Consider the following 20,945-nt stretch of genomic DNA (forward strand, 5'->3'; position numbering starts at 1 on the left):
CTCTTTCTTCTCCTCATCAGACAGTCCTTCTTCAAGGATCCCTGCTTCTGGATTTTTCTCCCTTTGCTAGAGTGACAGAGGAAGAACAAGGCCACTTTCCCTTCTGGAGTTTGTGATGTTTGCTTTCAGCCTTCCTCTCATCAACGTCCGTGGCTCAGCATTTCTCTTCTCACAACCACATTCTCTCCATCAGTCACTAGGAAGTGGCCTCCATTTCTCCTGCCAGCAAAGTCCTGAGACAACCTTGGCTCAGGAAGAAGGAGGGGCCAGACTTGGCTCAAGATTCCTACCATTAGCAGCAAAACATGAATTGAACACCTAACGTGTCATACACTCTGCTGGGCACAGGGGAAATGGTGGCAAACAAAGCAGGCAGATTTTGCAGTCATGGAAGTTGGTAGTCTAGCAGAGGAGACAGTATCCAAACCCACATATATGCATGTAAAGTTACCAACATGAAAGGACCATGAAGGAGTGCCAGGAGGTCCAGGAGGGGATATGATGGTGGCACTGACACGGCCAGGAGGCTTTCTTGAGGAAGTGGCAATTGAGCTGAGGGCTAAAGAATTAGTAGGAGTTCCTAGAGCCAATGAGGCAGGGGGTCTGCCATGGAGGGAGAATGGAACGGCACAGAACTGGTCTAAGAAATCCTGTTGCCCGAGGGATAGATGAGAGCATGAGGTAGCATATGACTTGTTGTCTTATTGTTACTAAAACAGAGCAGGACTGAATGAGATACGGAACAGGCGTGTTTGATACCCTGATGCTAAGCAGACCCCGGTTAGTGTTTGTCAGAGGCGGGGAGGCAGCCAGGAAGACAGACAGGCCAAGTGGCCCAGCAGAGGTGTGGGAGAATGAGAACAGAAAAGAAAAGCTCCGGAGGAAATATGTTCCATCCTAAAGATTGGATAAATGTGTGAGTCTCATGGGACCTTTAAGCCCAACTTGTTACCCATCCTGTGAGTGGGATCACTTCAGCTTTGCCAGACATGAAACCAAGATGTCCCCCAAGGAGCAGTAGATACCAGGAAATGACAAAAACCAGACATTACAATGGAGCTTCATTGTAGGAATCAGAGGAGTCGCCTGGCACAACTGTGCAGCAAAATTAAATTAGGTAAGAAGGGTGCTGAGGAAGCCACTCTAGAGAGCACGAAGCTCCCTGGCTTCTAGAAGCCACATTCAGACGTCCTATCCAGAAGCAATGGGGGCACCTCCACCCGGTTCCTCAAGACAAGAACCTGGTATGTTAGCCTCGATACCTTTCCTAGTTCAGCTACCTCTGTAAGCACCCTACATTCAATCCCCAAGTCATGTCAGTTTTACTTTACAGATATTGCTAATTCTATCCCTCCCTCCTTACTCCATGGTTGTGTCCTACCTCAGGCCCTCACTAGCCTCCCTGGATCAGAATGTCCTCCCTGTCTCTAGTCTTGGTCCCTTCCAAACCATCCTCCACCAGGGCCACTGGAGTGATCGTCCCGAAGCCACATCTGACATTCTCTCTCCCTCCCTTAAGACCCTGCCGTGGCTCCTCATTTCCTGCAGGATAAAGCTCACGCTCATTACATCACACAAGGCACTCATGACCTGTCTTTGTGTGTTTCTTTCTTCCTTCTTCATCTCGTAGAAGGCATTCCAGCTGTGCCGAATGTCTTAGAGTCTTCGAAGGGATGGCCAGGCCACACCCTGCTCGCACATCATGCCTCTGCCTTCGTTCAAGGATGCCTTTCCCTGTCCTCTTTCTCTTGTCACCTGGCCAACTCCTATTTTTCCTTCAAGTGCCCCAGATTTCAACCTTATTCTTCACCTGTTAGTTTATTGCCTATTTTCCCCACTGTGATATGAGCTCCGTGAGAATAGAGATCCTGTTGTTTTGTGCACAGTTGTATCTCAGCATCTAGAAAAGTACACATTATGTAGTAGAGTCTCAATTATTTGTTAACTAAAGTGTTCAATGAAGACTCATCTCAAAAACAAAAACAAAAACCACTGGCCCCCGCCCCCCACTCAGTTCAGCTCAGAAGTCTAAGAAGTCTTCCAGGGCCCCTCCAGTGTTCATTCTTACCTTCTGAGCCCCACTCCACCCCACCCCCCCGCCTTCTGCTGGAGTAGCCAGTGCCCTGCACTGCAGTTCTTATTTACAAGGTTTCTCCAAGGGCTGCTCAAGGGCAGGGACTGACTTCTCATCCCAAATCCACAGCAACTGGCCCAGAGCCTTACATGGCACATAATAAATTTTGAATAAATGAACGAATTCATTGTAAGACAGTTAAAATACTTTTCCCATTTAGGTTATTACAGAATATTGAGCAGAGTTCCCTGTGCTATACAGTAGGTCCTTACTGGTTATCTATTTTAAATATAGCAGTGTGTATATGTCAATCCCAACCTCCTATTCTACCCTCCCCCCAACATTTCCCCCCTGGTAACCATATGTTCGTTCTCTAAATCTGTGAGTCTGTTTCTGTTTCGTAAATAAGTTCAATTGTATCATTTTTTTTTTTTAGATTCCGCAAATAAGCGTTATCATATGATATCTGTTTTTCTCTGACTTACTTCACTTAGTATGATAATCTCCAGGTCCATCCCTGAAACTAAGACAAGATTGTTAATCAACTGTACTCCAACATAACATAAAAATTAAAATAAAATAAATTTACAAATTAAAAAAAGAAAGTTAAAATAATTTTTTAAATTATAGCATAATTTTAAAAAGCCATAGGGCTTGGAATTGGACAGACCTGAGCTTAAGTCCTAACCAGTTGCTGGCTGAGTCATGTGAGACAAGTGACATCTCTGAACCTCAGTTTTCTAACCTGCAGCGTGAGGATAATAAAATCTACCTTGCTTGTGCATAATAAATGAAACTAGCACAGTGCCTGGAAGATAGGAGGTAGTCATAAACATTTATTCCATCCCCTGAGTTTCAAGTTCAAAACAATAGTTAAAAAGAAAATAGCACAAGGGTGAGAGAGTCATAAGGTGTTAAAGCCAGGAGGACCCTAATGCTTGGAACCTGCTCCAAGATGCCACTGCACAAATATTTACTTTGGTCTTTGGTCTTGTTTTTATTGTACACCAGCTGAAGCTTCTGATAATATCTATGAGCATCTCTCAGAGAAGCAGGGCCTCCTCTTAGGCTGCAGCGCATCCAAGTCCCAACAATAGCTGAGCAGGGCCCAGCTGCACAGGCACAGCCGATTCTGAGAGCCAGTTGCCAGAGCTGTGGTCAACCATCAGTGGGAAAGGGAGGTACTGCTGGGGAATTGCTGGAGCCTGGAGTGGAGGAGGAGGGGAGGGGAGGGAGCCACAAAGCAAGCGATAACATGGGGGCTGGAGGGAGAGATTATTAACTTCCCTCTTGAGTGAGCAGGGGGCCCGAGATAGACAGAGGGGCTATAAATACAGCAGTCCAGGGCAAGTCAGGAAGGGAGAGGTCCTCGGAGACTGAGGTGTGCTAGAGATGGAGGGGGCCACGGTTCCTGCCAGAGTGATTGGGAGGGGGCATTAGACGTCCGTCCTACGAGGGCAAGGCAGCCTGTGAGGGCAGCTTCCTTTCCCCTCCCGCTGTCTCCAAGGGTCTATTCAAGGAGTACTTTTTCCAGGTAGGGCCGCTGAGGCAGCCTCCCAGTCAAGCTCTGGCCCACTTCTCAAGCTCCTGCCCACATCCACCTCTCTCGTTTCACCTGCTGCATCTCCACCAGATCCTGTGTAACCCCCAGACCAGTGGTTCTCACCCAGGGGTGAATCGTCCCCGCAGGGAATGTGTGACAATGTCTGAAGACATTTTTGGTTATCCCAAAAGAGTGGCGGATTCTGCTGGCACCTAAAGAAAGAGACCAGGGATGCTGCTAAACATCCTACAATGCGCAGGACAGTTCCCTACACCATAGGATCAGATCATCCAGCCCCAAATGTCAACAGCGTCTGCGCTATCAGCAGCTTGAGGCAGGACCGCCAGTCTTTGTTTATATACTCAGCGTGTGTTCTTTATAAACTATTACATGGCCCAACACATAGGAGGTGCTTGGTAAGTGTCTCTTGAGGGAATAAATGAGTAACAAATGATGAATGAATGACATCAACCTTCCTAATGTTGTTTTAAGTCCAAAAATCCCCCTCGCTCATCCCTTCCAGACTCAGGACACTATACCTGAGGTCAGGTCTCCATCTGTCCTGGCCCAGCCAGCCTCTAGCCTGATTTCTCTTCTAAATACACTGTTAGAGTGGCAGGCCCCACCCTCACACCTGGTAAGGCTGTCCCTCATCTGAGTGGCGGGGAAGGATATCCCTTGCTCCAGGGATGCACTTCTCCTAGGGAAGAGCAGAGAGAGAGTGAGCCTTAGGACTAGAGGTCACCTAGGTCTGCCTCCGGCCAATTTTATGGGAAAGGAAACTGATTTGTTGGCAATGACAGGCTTATAAATAATAGTGATAATTTTAAAAGCTACTACATAGCAACATTGTGCTGGGTGCTTTGGATATACAATTCCTAATCAGCACAATTGTACTGTGAGGTAGGTAGCATTGTCCATTTCAGAGGTGAGAAAACTGAGGCTCAGAGAATGTAAGCAGCTTGCCCAAGGTCACACAGCTAAATGTATAGCAGCCAAGATTAAAACCCGTGCTTTTCAGATTCTAAAGCCCACATTCAAATGTACAACAGGATACGGTGTCAGGGGACAAGGCTTAGACCAGATTATAGAAAGCCAGGAATGCCAGATTTCAGAGTTTAGATCTTACCCTGTAGGTGACAGGGAATCAGCATGGGGTTGTAAGTCAGGAATTGACAAGGTTAGCAACTGTGAGAATGGGACTCTCAGCAAAAATGGGGAGAACTTGAAGGCAAGAAGACCAATTAGGAGGCTGAAGCACAGTTCAGGTAAGAGATAAGGGTCTGAACTAAAGGGCTAGTGGTGGGAGAAGAGGAGGGGGCAGAGTTACGACGTGTTTAAGAAGTGAAATAAGCAGCACATGGTCCATTACAGGTATTTCCTGCCCTTGAGAGGCAGCAAATAATGCAAGTAAAAAGGACTCTGGAGTTAGACATATTTGGGTCCAAATCCTGGTAAATCCACTTGCTGCTTGTGCGGGAGGTGTTGGACATCTCCGAGTGCTACTGAGGGTCTGGCGGGTGGTGTGGGTAGAGCGCCCAGCACAGAGCCAGAGCTCCACTCCTGACACTCACAGCGTCTTCACCCTCAGCTCTTAGCTAAGCAGATGAACTCAGGGCACATGCCGTAACCCCCAAAGATGTCCAGACCCCAATCCTTGGAACCTAGAGATATAAATGTTATGTAATATAGAAACAAGATCTCTGTAGATGTCATTTCTAGGGATCTTGAGGTGCGAGAGTATCCTGGATTATCTGGGTGGGCCCTAAATGCAATCACATTTATTCTTATAAGAGGACGGCGGAGGGACATGTGACCACAGAGGCAGAGACTGGAGTGATGTGGTCACAAGCCAAGGAATGCCCGCAGCCACCAGAAGCCGGGAGAGGCCAGAAAAGGTTTCTCCCCTAGAGCCTCAAGACAGCGTGTGACCCTCTTAACGCCTTGACTTTGGCCCATTGAAATGGATTTCAGTCTTCTGGCCTCAGGAACTGCGAGAGACTAAATTTCTGTCGTTTTAAGCCACTAAGTGTGTGGTACTTTGTTTCAGTGGCAATAGGAAACGAATATAGAGCCTCATAGCTATCCGCAACTTTCAGCATTCTTTAGTGGTTTGGACACCTCCCCACCATTTATACCTGTGTGCTCATCTCCAGCCTCTTCTCTGAAGTGAGCCTCTCAGAAAATACCCACCCTCTTGAGTTGTACTTCACTTATCAAAGAGGAGGTGTCCCTTCCCATCAGTCTGTCTCTCCCTTCCTTCTCTCTGTCCTTCTCTGCCTCTCTCTCTGTCTCTGCCTCTATTTTTGTCTTGCTCATCTCATTTACTGTCTCTCCTCTTAAGCCTGTGTTTCCCTGTTTTTTTCCTTTTGTCTCTTTCTGTCTCATCCTCTGCCTTTCTCCCTTTCCCTCCCCCGTCACCCTCCCTGTTGTCTACAGTTGCATGTTTCTCTCCCTTTCCCTCTCCCTCTCTCAGTGTCTCTCTCTCTCGCTCGCTCTGTCTCTGTCTCTCTCTCTCTCTCAGTCTGATTCTCTCTCTCTCTCTCTGTCATCCACTTCGTAGGTTTCTGTCTCTGCCCCTCACTTCTTTCTCTCCAGTTTTCAAGTTTGAGTTTCTCTCGGCCCCCCTGATGAGTTTCTCTCCTTATCTTTCTGCTCCATCCTGACGCGTTTCTCCCTGTATCTTCCTGTCTGCTTGCATCTCTCTCTCTGTTGGTCTCTGCCCCTGCCTGTCTCTCCCTGTCTCTTCCTCCCTCCTGCTGTGTCTCCCTGGCTTTCTCTCCCATTCATGGCCTCCTTACCTCAGGGGGTGCCTCAGGACTTGCATGGGATTGGAGAGGACTCTGCAATTACATCTGCAGCCTCTGCACGGCACTCGGAGACAGATTCGTCTGTCATGCACCTGTCTGACACCATGGGAGGATGGGTGAGGCAGGCAGAGACAAAAGATCCTTGGCATCACACTGTTCTTCTGCCTTTACCTAGAGGCTCCTGGGCAGTTGCCTCTCAACATTCCAGCAGTGCTGTCAGCCTTACCAAAGAGAAATCACTTTTCCTTGGCCGACTCCTCTGCAGAATTAATCAGTCCCCTTTAATGATAATCATCTTTTGCTGCCGTGAGTAGGAGTGTGGGCAGAGAAAGAATTCTAGGTGGGGGCTTCCCAGCAGGGAGCAGGTAGGAGTTAAACTTTCATATTTGGAGGCAGGATGATGGCAAGGAAAGACCTTCATGAGGACAGGGACTTTGTCTGTTTTTCTTGTCATTGTATCCTAGGTCCTAGAATGGTGTCCGGCACGTAGAAGGCACCTAATGATTATGTGAATGATGAATGAGTGAATGAACGAACAAATGAATGGGCTTCAATCCTCTGTGCGCCAGTATCTGGTGAGCCTCATTGGACAAGTCCCTTCTGATTTTTCATCTGCAAAATGGGGATAGTGGGACTTCCCTGGAGGTCCAGTGGTTAAGACTTCGCCTTCCAATGCAGGGGGTGCAGGTTCGATCCCTGGTCAGGGAGCTAAGATCCCACATGCCTCGGGGCCAAAAAACTAAAACAGAAAACAGAAGCAATATTGTAACAAATTCAATAAAGACTTTAAAAATACGGGGAGAGCAATTAGACCTGCCTGCAGCACTCATCTGTGGGGAGAGAGGAGGCGAAATATGGTATCTGCTGAGCAGGGCTGGACCTCAGCTCCCTGCAGGGCAGGGAGGCCAGGCGTGCTCAGCAGTGGTTCTGGAAGAGCTGCAGGGAGTGAGGGGTGTGGAGCCGGCTTCAGACATGAGGACCTGGGGAAGGAGCAGGCTGGGGAAGGGAGGCCACAGGCCAGGCGGGAGGATGTGTATGAGATGCGTCCCCTCTGGCTTTGCTCTGGGAGGTGAGGGGGAGCTTCAGTCAGTCAGGAAACTGCCACGTGCCAGGAAGGAGGTGTTCCTCAATCCCACCCTGGAGGCTGACTGTTATCCCCAGTGGTGGGATTGGGCTGGACTTAGCAGGAGACCAGCTATGAAGTGACTGGTCAGAGGTCCTGTTTCAGACGAGGAGGGTCACTCATGCTCGGTGCTGCCCAGCTGCCCCGCCTCCTCCAAGCCCGCTGAAGCCCCACTTTATCAATGAGGACTCCTCTGACCACTCTACTTTCTGCTACGATCTGCTGCCTGCCCCCCAGCACTCCCCTTGCCCTTTTCCTTACCTTTACTTCATAGCACACATCATTCTCTGGCATCTCAGTAATGTACGAGTGTACTAGACTAGCGGTTTGTCTCCAGTAGCTAGAATGTAAGCTTCATGAAGACAGGGATCTTGGTCAGTTTTGTTCACTGTACTAAACACCTAAAATAACTTGGCACAGAGTAGGTTCTCGATAAATATTTGTTGAATGAAAGAACGGGGATGGGATTTTTCATAAGCTTATGGTGTTGAAGCCTTTGCTTGAACATACTATGTTAACGCTGGAAAGAACTTGAGAGACGATACGTGTTACCCACAGAGAAGTTAAGCCCAGAGAAAGGAAATGGCCAGGATCACATGGAAAGTTATCGATTGAAACCAGGTTGGTCTCTTGATTCCCATTTATGGGTTCATTCAATGCACCAGACCTGAGGCCCTGAGATAAGAGAACAGAGGGTCCTGCAGTCACTGCCATTCTCCCAGGGACCTTGGATGCCCTCTGAGAGCCAGGGGCAAGAAGATGGAGAGTGAGCAGGAGGGAACAGACCATGCAGTGAGCAAAAATTTATGGCATGAATAATCCTAGAGAGGTGGTGGTTCAGAAACCATTTCCATTATTGATATTTTCCTATTTCTGATTGAGGACCTGGGTGCCCAACATCTCACAGGCATCTTGAACTCAAGCTGAACTCCTAACCTCTCCCCCGAGCCTTTCCACAGTCCAGAGCATGGCCCCCCCATTCACCCAGCTACCAGGGCTGGGTATGCAGAGTCACCCTTCCTTCCTTCCTCTCTCTCAAGCCCTACATCCCACCTGTCAGCAGATCCTGCCAGTTCTTCGCCCCAGGACATGTCTTCCCATCTCTACTGCCTCCATCCTGGTCCAGGGCCCCATCTTTCCCCTGGACCATTGCTGTATTCTCCTGGCTGGCCCGCCTGCTTCCACTCTTGCTTTCTTATTTTTAGCAAAGCAATGACCTGACCTTTTAAAATTATAAATCAGACCATCTCATTTTCCTGCTTAAAATTCTTCATTCACTTAGATGCTTCCCATTCACTTAGAAAATCCAGAGTCCTGAAGGTGACCCAGAATAATGTGCCACGTGATCTAACCCTTGCCTATCTCTCCACACCAGCCCTCTTTCAGCCTGTCTGTCCCACCCAAGGACCCTTCTCACACACGTTTCCTTCTTCATAGATGCTTCCGTACCCACTGCCCACTCTCAGTTCACAGAGGCCTGCCCACACCCCCTCTCTAAGGCAGTACCCCATTGCCCTCAGGTACAGACTCTGTGCATTTTCTTCCTATCACTATTAAAATTGCAGTTATGTATTTATTCAGGTTTTTTGCATTACTTTGTTACTGTTTCTGCTTCTGGATTTAAAAATCCTTGTCTTGGTTGGTTGTTTTATGTTTGTTTGGTTGGTTTTTGTTTTTTGACCACAGTATACCCTGCGCCTTCTAGAGAACTTGAACACACTAGATGATCAATAAAACATATTGAGTGAACAGATGATAAATACAACCATAGATAGGCCCTGGTTTTTATTGCCAACAGAATACAAGTTTAAATTCCATAATTTGACATTCAGAGCCTTCGCTAATCTGATGCCAGCCTACCATTGCAGCCCCACCTTCCCCTCTACACTTTAGCTCCCTTGGTCCACAGGCCCTTCTCTGTCTTATTTCTGGCCCAGGATCACGGGCCCAGGCCTACTCCCCACTTCTACTGATGCTAATCTCTCTCTTCCTCCCTCTTTCAGATTTGTCTTTGTCTGTCAAATCTTGGCTATATACCCACTTCCATGAAGCCTTTCACAATTCCTCCATTTGAAATTAAATCTCCAACATGTCCACAGAATTTAGTGAATTTATGATCACGCTCAAGAGAGGAGAAAGCATGCATGGTGTTAAAAGACACTCAGGTTGCCCTTCCCCCTGGGATTGAATACTGCCGCCATGTCCTGCCTGCTGTACACAGTGGGGTGTTACTCCAGGACCTTGCTTCAGACAGGTCTGGACTCAAAGAGGGCTAAAAATCCTCAACAGGAACTCTCCGGTAATTAAGCAGCACCCAGCAACAAATGAGCACAGGTCCCTGGCACGCCCTCAAAATTGCTTTTCACTAAGTACCATGATTTCTCCAAATACCTACCATATGAACTGAGAATAATAAAACTCCAGAAGAGAGTAACCTCAGAGGCCTACTCCACCCCTGCTGTGAGACCTGGGAGGGCCAGACAGAATTTCGAGATAAGGACCCTCACTTCGTCCTCAGCCCTGTGGCTGACAGGGTCTTGGTGCTTCAACCAGGTGTCAGGTCTGTGCCTCTGAGGTGGGAGAGCCAAGTTCAGGACACTGGTCCACCAGAGACCTCCTGGCTCCACGTAATATCAAATGGCTCTCCCACAGATCTCCATCTCAGCACAAAGACCCAGCTCCACTCAACGACCAGCAAGCTACAGTGCTGGACACCCTATGCCAAACAACTAGCAACACAGGAACACAACCCCACCAATTAGCAGAGAGGCTGCCTAAAATTATAATAAGGTCACAGACACCCCAAAACATGCCACTGGATGTAGTCCTGCCCACCAGAAAGACAAGATCCAGCCTCATCCACCAGAACACAGACACCAGTCCCCTCCACCAGGAAGCCTACACAACCCACTGAACCAACCTTAGCCACTGGAGGCAGACACCAAAAACAATGGGAACTATGAACCTGCAGCCTGAGAAAAGAATACCCAAACACAGTAAGTTAAGTAAAATGAGAAGACAGAGAAATATGCAGCAGATAAAGGAGCAAGGCAAAAACCCACCAGACCAAACAAATGAAGAGGAAATAGGCAGTCTACCTGAAAAAAAGAATTCAGAATAATGATAGTAAAGATGATCCAAATCTTGGAAATAGAATGGAGAAAATATAAGAAACGTTTAAAAAGGACCTAGAAGAACTAAAGAGCAAACAAACAATGATGAACAACACAATAAATGAAATTAAAAATTCTCTAGAAGGAATCAATAGCAGAATAACTGAGGCAGAGGAATGGATAAGTGACCTGGAACATAAAATAGTGGAAATAACTACTGCAGAGCAGAATAAAGAAAAAAGAATGAAAAGAATTGAGGACAGTCTCAGAGACCTCTGGGACAACATGAAATGTACCAACATTCAAATTATAGGGGTCCCAGAAGAAGAAGAGTAAAAGAAAGGGACTGAGAAAATATTTGAAGAGATTATAGTTGAAAATTTCCCTAATATGGGAAAGGAAATAGTCAATCAAGTCCAGGAAGCACAGAGAGTCCCATACAGGATAAATCCAAGGAGAAACATGCCAAGACACATATTAATCAAACTATCAAAAAATTAAATACAAAGAAAAAATATTAAAAGCAGCAAGGGAAAAAAAACAAATAACATACAAGGGAATCCCCATAAGGTTAACAGCTGATCTTTCAACAGAAACTCTGCAAGCCACAAGGGAGTGACAGGACATATTTAAAGTGATGAAACGGAAAAACCTACAAGCAAGATTACTCTACCCACCAAGGAACTCATTCAGATTCGACAGAGAAGTTAAAACCATTACAGACAAGCAAAAGCTAAGAGAATTCAGTACCACCAAACCAGCTTTACAACAAATACTAAAGGAACTACTCTAGGCAGGAAACACAAGAGAAGGAAAAGACCTATGATAACAAACCCAAAACAATTTAGAAAATGGTAATAGGAACATACATATAGATATTTACCTTAAATGTAAATGGATTAAATGTTCCAACCAAAAGACATAGACTGGCTGAATGGATACAAAAACAAGACTGGTATATATGCTGTCTACAAGAGACCCACTTCAGACCTAGAGACATATACAGACTGAAAGTGAGGGGATGGAGTAGAATATTCCATGCAAATGGAAATCAAAAGAAAGCAGGAGTAGCAATTCTCATATCAGACAAAATAGACTTTAAATAAAGACTCTTACAAGAGACAAAGAAGGACACTACATAATGATCAAGGGATCAATCCAAGAAGATACAACAATTGTAAATATTTATGCACCCAACATAGGAGCACCTAAATATATAAGACAAATGCTAACAGCCATAAAAGGGGAAATTGACAGTTACACAATCATAGTAGGGGACTTTAACACCCCACTTTCACCAATGGACAGATCATCCAAAATGAAAATAAATAAGGAAACACAAGCTTTAACTGATATATTAAACAAGATGCACTTAATATTTATAGGACATGTCATCCAAAAACAACAGAATACACTTTCTTCTCAAGTGCTCATAGAACGTTCTCCAGGATAGATCATATCTTGGCTCACAAATAAAGCCTTGGTAAATTTAAGAAAATTGAAATCGTATCAAGTATCTTTTCCGATCACAATACTATAAGACTAGATATCAATTACAGGAAAAAATCTGTAAAAAATACAAACACATGGAGGCTAAACAACACAGTACTAAATAACCAAGGGATTACTGAAGAAATCAAAGAGGAAATCAAAAAATACCTAGAAACAAATGACAATGAAAACACAACAACCCAAAACCTATGGGATGCAGCAAAAGCAGCTCTAAGAGGGAAGTTTATAGCAATACAATCCTACCTCAAGAAACAAGAAACATCTCAAATAAACAACCTAACCTTACACCTAAAGCAATTAGAGAAAGAAGAACAAAAAAAACCCAAAGTTAGCAGAAGGAATGAAATCATAAAGATCATATCAGAAATAAATGAAAAAGAAATGAAGGAAACGATAGCAAATATCAATAAAACTAAAAGCTCTTTCTTTGAGAAGATAAACGAAATTGATAAACCATTAGCCAGACTCATCAAGAAAAAAAGGGAGTAGACTCAAATCAATAGAATTAGAAATGAAAAAGGAGAAGTAACAACTGACACTGCAGAAATACAAAGGATCATGAGAGATTACTACAAGCAACTATATGCCAATAAAATGGACAACCTGCAAGAAATGGATGAATTCTTAGAAAAGCAGAACCTTCTGTGACTGAACCAGGAAGAAAGAGAAAATATAAACAGACCAGCCACAAGCACTAAAATCGAAACTGTGATTAAAAATCTTCCAACAAAAGCCCAGGACCAGATGGCTTCCCAGGCGAATTCTATCAAACATTTAGAGAAGAGCTAACACCTATTCTTCTCAAACTCTTCCAAAATATAGCAGAGGGAGGAACACTCACAAACTCATTCTACAAGGCCACCATCACCCTGATACCAAAACCAGACAAAGATGCCACAAAGAAAGAAAACTACAGGCCAATACCAATGATAAACATAGGTGCAAAAATCCTAACCAAAATACTAGCAAACAGAATCCAACAGCACATTAAAAGGATCATACAACATGATCAAGTGGGGTTTATCCCAGGAATGCAAGGATTCTTCAATATACGTAAATCAATCAGTGTGATACACCATATTAAAAAACTGAACGATAAAAACCATATGATCATCTCAATAGATGCAGAAAAATCTTTTGACAAAATTCAACACCCATTTGTGATAAAAACCCTCCAGAAAGTAGGCATAGAGGGAACTTACCTCAACATAATAAAGGCCATATATGACAAACCCATAGCCAACATCGTTCTCAATGGTGAAAAACTGAAACCATTTCCTCTAAGATCAGGAACAAGACAAGGTTGTCCACTCTCACCACTAGTATTCAACATAATTTTGGAAGTTTTAGCCACAGCAATCAGAGAAGAAAAGAAATAAAAGGAATCCAAATCAGAAAAGAAGAATTAAAGCTGTCACTGTTTGCAGATGACATGATACTATACATAGAGAATTCTAAAGATGCTACCAAAAAACTACTAGAGCTAATCAATGAATTTGGAAAAGTAGCAGGATACAAAATTAATGAATAGAAATCTCTTACATTCCTATACACTAATTATGAAAAATCTGAAAGAGAAATTAAGGAAACACTCCCATTTACCATTGCAACAAAAAGAATAAAATACCCAGGAATAAACCTACCTAAGGAGACAAAAGACCTGTATGCAGAAAATTATAAGACACTAATGAAAGAAATTAAAGACAATACAAACAGATGGAGAGATGTACCATGTTCTTGGATTGGAAGAATCAACATTGTGAAAATGACTATACTCCCCAAAGCAATCTACAGACTCAATGCAATCCCTATCAAACTACCAATGGCATTTTTCACAGTACTAGAAAAAAATTTTTCACAATTTCTTTGTAAACACAAAAGACCCCGAATAGCCAAAGTAATCTTGAGAAAGAAAAACGGAGCTGGAGGAATCAGGCTCCTGGACTTCAGACTATATTACAAAGCTACAGTAATCAAGACAGTATGGTACTGGCACAAAAACAGAAATATAGATCAATGGAACAGGATAGAAAGCGCAGAGATAAACCCATGCACATATGGTCACCTTATTTTTGATAAAGGAGACAAGAATATACAATGGAGAAAAGACAGCCTCTTCAATAAGTGGTGCTGGGCAAACTGGACAGCTGCATGTAAAAGAATGAAATTAGAACACTCCCTAACACCATACACAAAAATAAACTCAATATGGATTAAAGACCTAAATGTAAGGCCAGACACTATAAAACTCTTAGAGGAAATCATAGGCAGAACGTTCTATGACATAAATCACAGCAAGATCCTTTTTGACCCACCTCCTAGAAAAATGGAAATAAAAACAAAAATAAACAAATGGGACCTAATGAAACTTAAAAGCTTTTGCACAGCAAAGGAAAAAATAAACAAGACAAAAAGACAACCCTCAGAATGGGAGAAAATATTTGCAAATGAAGCAACTGACAAAGGATTCATCTCCAAAATTTACAAGCAGCTCATGCAGCTCAATATCAAAAAAAAACAACCCAATCTATAAATGGGCAGAAGACCTAAATAGACATTTCTCCAAAGAAGATATACAGATTACCAACAAACACATGAAAGGATGCTCAACACCACTAATCATTAGAGAAATGCAAATCAAAACTACAATGAGGTATCACCACACACCGGTCAGAATGGCCATCATCAAAAAATCTAGAAACAATAAATGCTGGAGAGGGTGTGGAGAAAAGGTAACCCTCTTGCACTTTTGGTGGGAATGTAAATTGATACAGCCACTATGCAAAACAGTATGGAGGTTCCTTAAAAAACTAAAAATAGAACTACCATATGACCCAGTAATTCCACCACTGGGCATATACCCTGAGAAAACCATAATTCAAAAAAGTCATGTACCACAATATTCATTGCAGCACTATTTACAATAGCCAGGACATGGAAGCAACCTAAGTGTCCATCGACAGATGAATGGATAAAGAAGATGTGGCATATATATATACAATGGAATATTACTCAGCCATAAAAAGAAACGAAATTGAGTTTTTTCTAGTGAGGTCGATGGACCTAGAGCCTGTCATACAGAGTGAAGTAAGTCAGAAAGAGAAAAACATGTACCGTATGCTAACACATATATATGGAATCTAAAAAAAGAAATTGGTTCTGAAGAACCTAGGGGCAGGACAGAAATAAAGACGCAGGCATAGAGAATGGACTTGAGGTCATGTGGAGGGGGAAGGGTAAGCTGGGACAAAGTGAGAGATTGGCATGGACATATATACACTAACAAATGTAAAATAGATAGCTAGTGGGAATCAGCCACATAGCACAGGGAGATCAGCTCAGTGCTTTGTGTCCACCTAGAGGGGTGGGATAGGGAGGGTGGGAGGGAGACGCAAGAGGGAGGATATATGGGGATATAAGTGTATGTATAGCTGATTCACTTTTTTATAAAGCAGAAACTAACACACCATTGTAAAGCAATTATACTCCAATAAAGATGTTAAAATAAATAAATAAAAGACACAGGTTCATATGCCACCTCTATCACTTTCGAGGCACAAGGCTCTGGGTCAATTATGCAAACTCTGCTTTTTTCAGTTTCCTGTAAAATATGTGTCGAATTGTGCTTTGACCTTGCAGGGATGTGGTGGGGATTATCTACAGTAAATAAGTACACTGTATGGTGCACAGGGTATGCTGGAAAAGAAAATGGTAGTTGCTTTTGTAAAGGTGAGAATGCAACAGCCTGTTTGCTAGTATAGTTAGTTGGGACATGTTAGTTTCCTCTTCTAGACTGTAAACAGAATTTGTCTAATTCTTCTTTAACCTCAATCTCTGCCCTTCTTCATGGCAGTACACACATGGGAGGAGCCCCCAGAATGTTAGGATGAATGAACAAATGAATGAATGAATGACAATATCCCAGCCCTCATTACCTGTTAAAGGGTCCCACCAAGTGCTGGAGCTATTGACGCCCACCCTTTACTTTAAAACAGCTCTGGGCAGAAGTCACCAAGTCAGTCTGAGTTTCAGACAACCCCAGACAAACCCTCCTGCTTCTCTGATTCAAGGGTTCTGATCCCACCTGCTGTCTGTTCCTGCCCTCTGCGAGAAGCCCATCAGGGAGCTACAGAAGAATCTGAGGAGGATGACATTTTGAATTTACAGGCCGTTCTGAGGTTTTTGTTGGCAATGAGGTTGGGAGTTTTCACCCCAATTTTTTTTCTCTCTTAATTCTGCAGTATATTGGAAAAGGTTCCAGCCAAGAGAGCTATTGCTTTCTCCTTGCCTAGATCTTAAATCTTTGTTCAAAGACAGCTTGTTTTAGTTGAAAATGTTCAGCCAGTCTCTTCGCTCCTCTCACCCACGTCTCATTTCTTGACTCCAGCAGGGCCAGTGCAGTAAATAATCTGGAGTGAGGCTCTCAGGGCTTAGGAAATATGTAATATTGTTGGAAAGAGAAAGAGGGTTGACCCTGACAATTCCCACCTTTAAAACACTGTCTTTTAAACAGAGCTTGCTAAAATGATCAGCTTCTCAGAGAGGGACATTTTACTGCAACAGCCCAACTCTTCCGCCTTGTAGAGCCCAGGAGTTTTGACTACCAAGGAGATCTCCTAGGGTTGCTTCCAGTCTGGGCGAGTCTGGCGTTCACTGCAGGTCAGGAGGAAGGGTTCAGGCTTCCCTCTGGCCCCATTCGTGCACTTACTTAGTCAGCACCCACGTGTCAGTCACATACCTCGCCACCATAATCCACCAATGCCATAGGCAGGCATTGTTATTCACATTTTACAGGTGAGGAAATGAGGGCTCAGGGAGATGGGAAAGCCTCTGCAAGGACACACTGTGTTTCAGCTCTCCTCTGCTGCGTAACGAATCTCCCCCAAACTTAGTGTTTAAAACCACAGCTATTCTCTCTTGTTTTCTGTGGGTCGGAAATTTGGGAAGGGCTCCCCTGAGTACTCTTAGCTTGGCATCTTTGTTGCAGTGGCAGTGAGACAGTGGCTGGAGCTGGAGCTGGAGCTGGAGCCGCAGTGTGCTGGAGGAGCTGCTGCGGGCTGGCCAGGAATCTCTCTCTAAAGTAATCTCTCCACAAAGTCTCAGGACCTCTCCCTGCAGCCCCTCCATGGGCTAGTTTGGGCTTCCTCACAGCATGGTGGCCTCAGGGAAGTCAGACAGCTTGCCTGGAAGTTCAGGGCCCCAGCTGGAACATTCGAGCAGGCAAAGTGCAAGTTATATCTACTTTTCTGGCCTCTCCTCAGAAGTCCCACACTGTCACTTCTGCCATTCCTTTGGTGACAAGTGAGTCACAAAGCCCACTCAGCTTCAGAGAGACGGGATACAGACACCACCTCTCAGTGGAAGGAGTGTCAAGGTCACATCATAGAATAACAGGTGAGATGGGAGACATTGTTGCAGACATCTTTGGAAAGTACAGTCTGCCCCACACAGCATGTGGCCGAGCCAGGATTCGGATTCGGATTAGGTACATTTGATTCCAAAACTTCTACTACAATCTTTTAGCCCCGTCCACAGGGACCTCTCCCTTTCTCTGCACCCCTGTAGCTCTTACTGTTTTGTTTGTTTGTTTGTTTATTTTTGGCTGCGCTGGGTCTTCATTGCTGTGCGCGGGCTTTCTCTAGTTGCGGTGAGTGAGGGCTACTCTTCGTTGTGGCACATGGGCTTCTCATTGCGGTGGCTTCTCTTGTTGCAGAGCACGGGCTCTAGGTGCACGGATCAGTAGTTGTGGCACGTGGGCTTCAGTAGTTGTGGCACGTGGGCTTCAGTAGTTGTGGCTCACGGACTCTAGAGCACAGGCTCAGTAGTTGTAGCGCACGGGCTTAGTTGCTCCACAGCATGCGGGATCTTCCTGGACCAGGGCTCGAACCCGTGTCTCCTGCATTGGCAGGTGGACTCTTAACCACTGTGCCACCAGGGAAGCCCTGTAGCTCTTACTGTTGACACACGCAATGGTGATTTGGTCTCCCCAAGCCAGCTAGAGCCTGGCTAGGTTGAAGCAGCCAGCCACTTCTGCAGGCCCTGGTGGCGAGACTGCCTCCAGGGTCTGCTGGTCTGAGAGCCCATGCCTGACACCAGCTTGTGAACTTTTTAAAGGAGGGGACAGAGAAGGTCGGTCACAACCAGAGGAAGAAAGCAGGTGGCAGCCCCAGAGCACAGCGAGCCTGAGGCACGTCTCACTGTCTTAAACAACTCGTCTGGCGTTTCTCCTTCTCCCACCAGGCACTGGCCTGGGATGACTCAGCCCTTGACAGAAAAGGTGCCTTCAAGTTGGGAAACAGCCCAGAGTGGTGGAAAGCTCACGGTTCTGGAGTCAGACACTCCCAAATTGGAGTCTTGACTCTACTATTTCCAGTTATATAGCTTTGGACAAGTTTCTTAACCTCCCAGAGCAAAAGGGAGATAAAAATGCCTTCCTCCCTGGGTTTTTTAAAATGCATATGTAAGCAAAGTGCCAGTGTGGTGCCAGGAACTCCATAAATGCTGGTGTTCATGTCCGGGGCCACATCCAACCCCAGCTTGGAGACGTCTTGAAGAGAGTGGTGAGAACTCACTCAACTGTTCCACAGATGCTAGTCTACCTCCATGAGCCTGGGTAGAATGGTGGCTGAGATGTACCCAGTGAAGTGGCAACTAAACTGAGGTGTCTGGAAGCTGAGAAGAAGTCTGCCCTGTAAGGCCTGTGGGCAGAGGGGAGAGTGGTCTGGGAAGATGGAATGGAATGGACAAAGGTCTGGAGGTAAAAGAAGTTCAGTATCACTGGAGTGTGAAGGTCGAGGGGTGGAAGGTGGGAGGCAACAAGCGCAAAGCTGAGACCTAACTACAAAGGACCCGGTAGATCAAGTTCCAAAATGTGAACTTTAAAGGCAACTGGGAGCCACTGAAGGGTTTTACTCAGCTGGGTGACATAGTCAGATCTGTGTTTTAGAATAACTACCCTCCCACCCCACCCCCACCAGCAACGTTATAGAAAATGGAGTAGAGGCAGGCACTCTTATGGCAGGAAGGCCATTAGGACAGGATGACAGCAATTCAAGGAAAAGATGGTGCTGGCCTTTTCTAGGGGAACAGCAGGGGCCTGGAGAAACTGAAGAGATAGGAGGTCCCTTGGGTAAGAGTTGGTGATGGCTTGGACGTTCAGAGCTGAGAGATATGAGATAAAAGATAAGTGCTTTGAATGAAGTCAGTTCAGAAGCCACGGAAGTAGGGGGCAAGGGCACCAATCATAGACCTGGGAGAGGAGTATTGTGGGAGGCTTTACTAAAGAGACATCACCTAACTGGAGAATTGATAGTTAAAAATTAGCCAAAGGGAAGGGGAAGGCACTTCAGGGAGAGGAAACAGCTCATGTGAAGCCCCAGAGATATGATAGATAATGCACAGAGCATATGCTCCATGTTGTTGAATAGATGATTGCTGTGCTAATTTATACTAAAATGTTAATGGTCAATATGGAATTGACCCTTTTCCCCTCCCCAGGGAGTTTGTACTTTAACAGGTCACGAACGCTTACCCTAAAGATTCATAATTGGTAGATTTCAAGGTGGAACGGGGATACTGTTTAGGGTGAGAGGGTTTTATCATTGTCCCCAAGGTTACCAAAGTAGAGGACTAATCCCCGGGGTCAAGTAGGCCTTGGTCTATATGCAACAAAGGGTCTCTTGCCCTTGGGTCTTGCTTATCTGCCTCCACCCCAAGCCACCTGAAGGCAGACCATGGAAGCCCAAAAGGATGAAATAGGTTCTAAAAGCTCTGAACACAGGCTTCGGGGTAAGACTACCTAGACCCACATCCTGGCTCCTCTCCTTCCCGGTTCTGTGACCTTGGGCAAATTATTGGACTTCTCCACATCTCAGTTTCCTCATCTGGAAAATGAGGAAAATAACAGTATCTATCAATAATATTTAAGGTTTCGTGAAAATCAAAAAAGACAGTACATACAACACTTAGAACAGTGAGTGGTGATACTGTTTTGTTACTGTTATCATTTTTCTTACTAGTCCAAAGTTGCTCCTTAACACCCACCCTTGCAGATATGAAGCTGGGGCGGAACGTGGCGAGAACGTTTTTGGATTATTACCGGCTGAACCCCATGGTCGAGAAAGTGACGATCCCCATGCCAAGGCTGCGGTAAGTGCTGAGCAGAGCAGCGGGGGCTTGCGTCCTGCTTAACTGGCCTCTTGTTCAGGGGCAGCTTCCCTTAGCCTCTCTCTGTCCCTCGGTTTCCCATCTGTGTCACGGGAAAGATGATCGGCCCTGCCACAGAGAGTGTATGGGGCAGAAGGGCTTAACAGCACATTTCCTGAGTTGAAGTATCATTATGGGGTCAGACAGTGAGGGGTTGGTCACATTTCTGGGTCTAGCATGGGAACCGACAAGAATGGGAGTTGCTGGGAGGCTGAGTGCAGTCACTGCTCCAAGCTAGTCTGGGTGTTTCCATATGCTACTTCATCTGATAGCTCCTATGTCGTCTAGGCTCACAAGGCCTCTGATCCCTCAGTTTCCTCATCTGTAAAGTGGGGACAGTGGTGCTCACTTAGAAGATTATTAAGAGATGTGTGTTATTGCACCCTGCACAGTGCAAGGCATGTACGTTCCCCGAGCACATGAGAGTCCCCTTCTGTCAAGATGCAAAGGCTCAGGGCTGAGAAGACACACCCCTGAGAAGTTTCCCCTCAGGTCCTCTGCTGGGACCAACTTCTTGAGCTGGTGAAGAAAGAAGGTTAGGAGATGAGTGTCCTTCCTGAGGGCT

The 20,945-nt window shown here is 45.2% G+C and overlaps 1 protein-coding gene across 1 annotated transcript in view; it reads left to right on the forward strand.

Annotated features, from left to right (window-relative positions):
- AGBL4 (AGBL carboxypeptidase 4) overlaps positions 1 to 20,945 on the forward strand; it is a 1,403,755-nt gene that overhangs the window by 1,377,228 nt on the left and 5,582 nt on the right. The window contains exon 12 of the mRNA XM_061183995.1: positions 20,227 to 20,323. Coding sequence (XP_061039978.1) covers positions 20,227 to 20,323 — 97 coding nt within the window. The remainder of the gene's footprint in view (positions 1 to 20,226; positions 20,324 to 20,945) is intronic.

The sequence above is a fragment of the Eubalaena glacialis genome, chromosome 3 (assembly GCF_028564815.1).
Source record: "Eubalaena glacialis isolate mEubGla1 chromosome 3, mEubGla1.1.hap2.+ XY, whole genome shotgun sequence".
NCBI classification, from domain to species: domain Eukaryota; kingdom Metazoa; phylum Chordata; class Mammalia; order Artiodactyla; family Balaenidae; genus Eubalaena; species Eubalaena glacialis.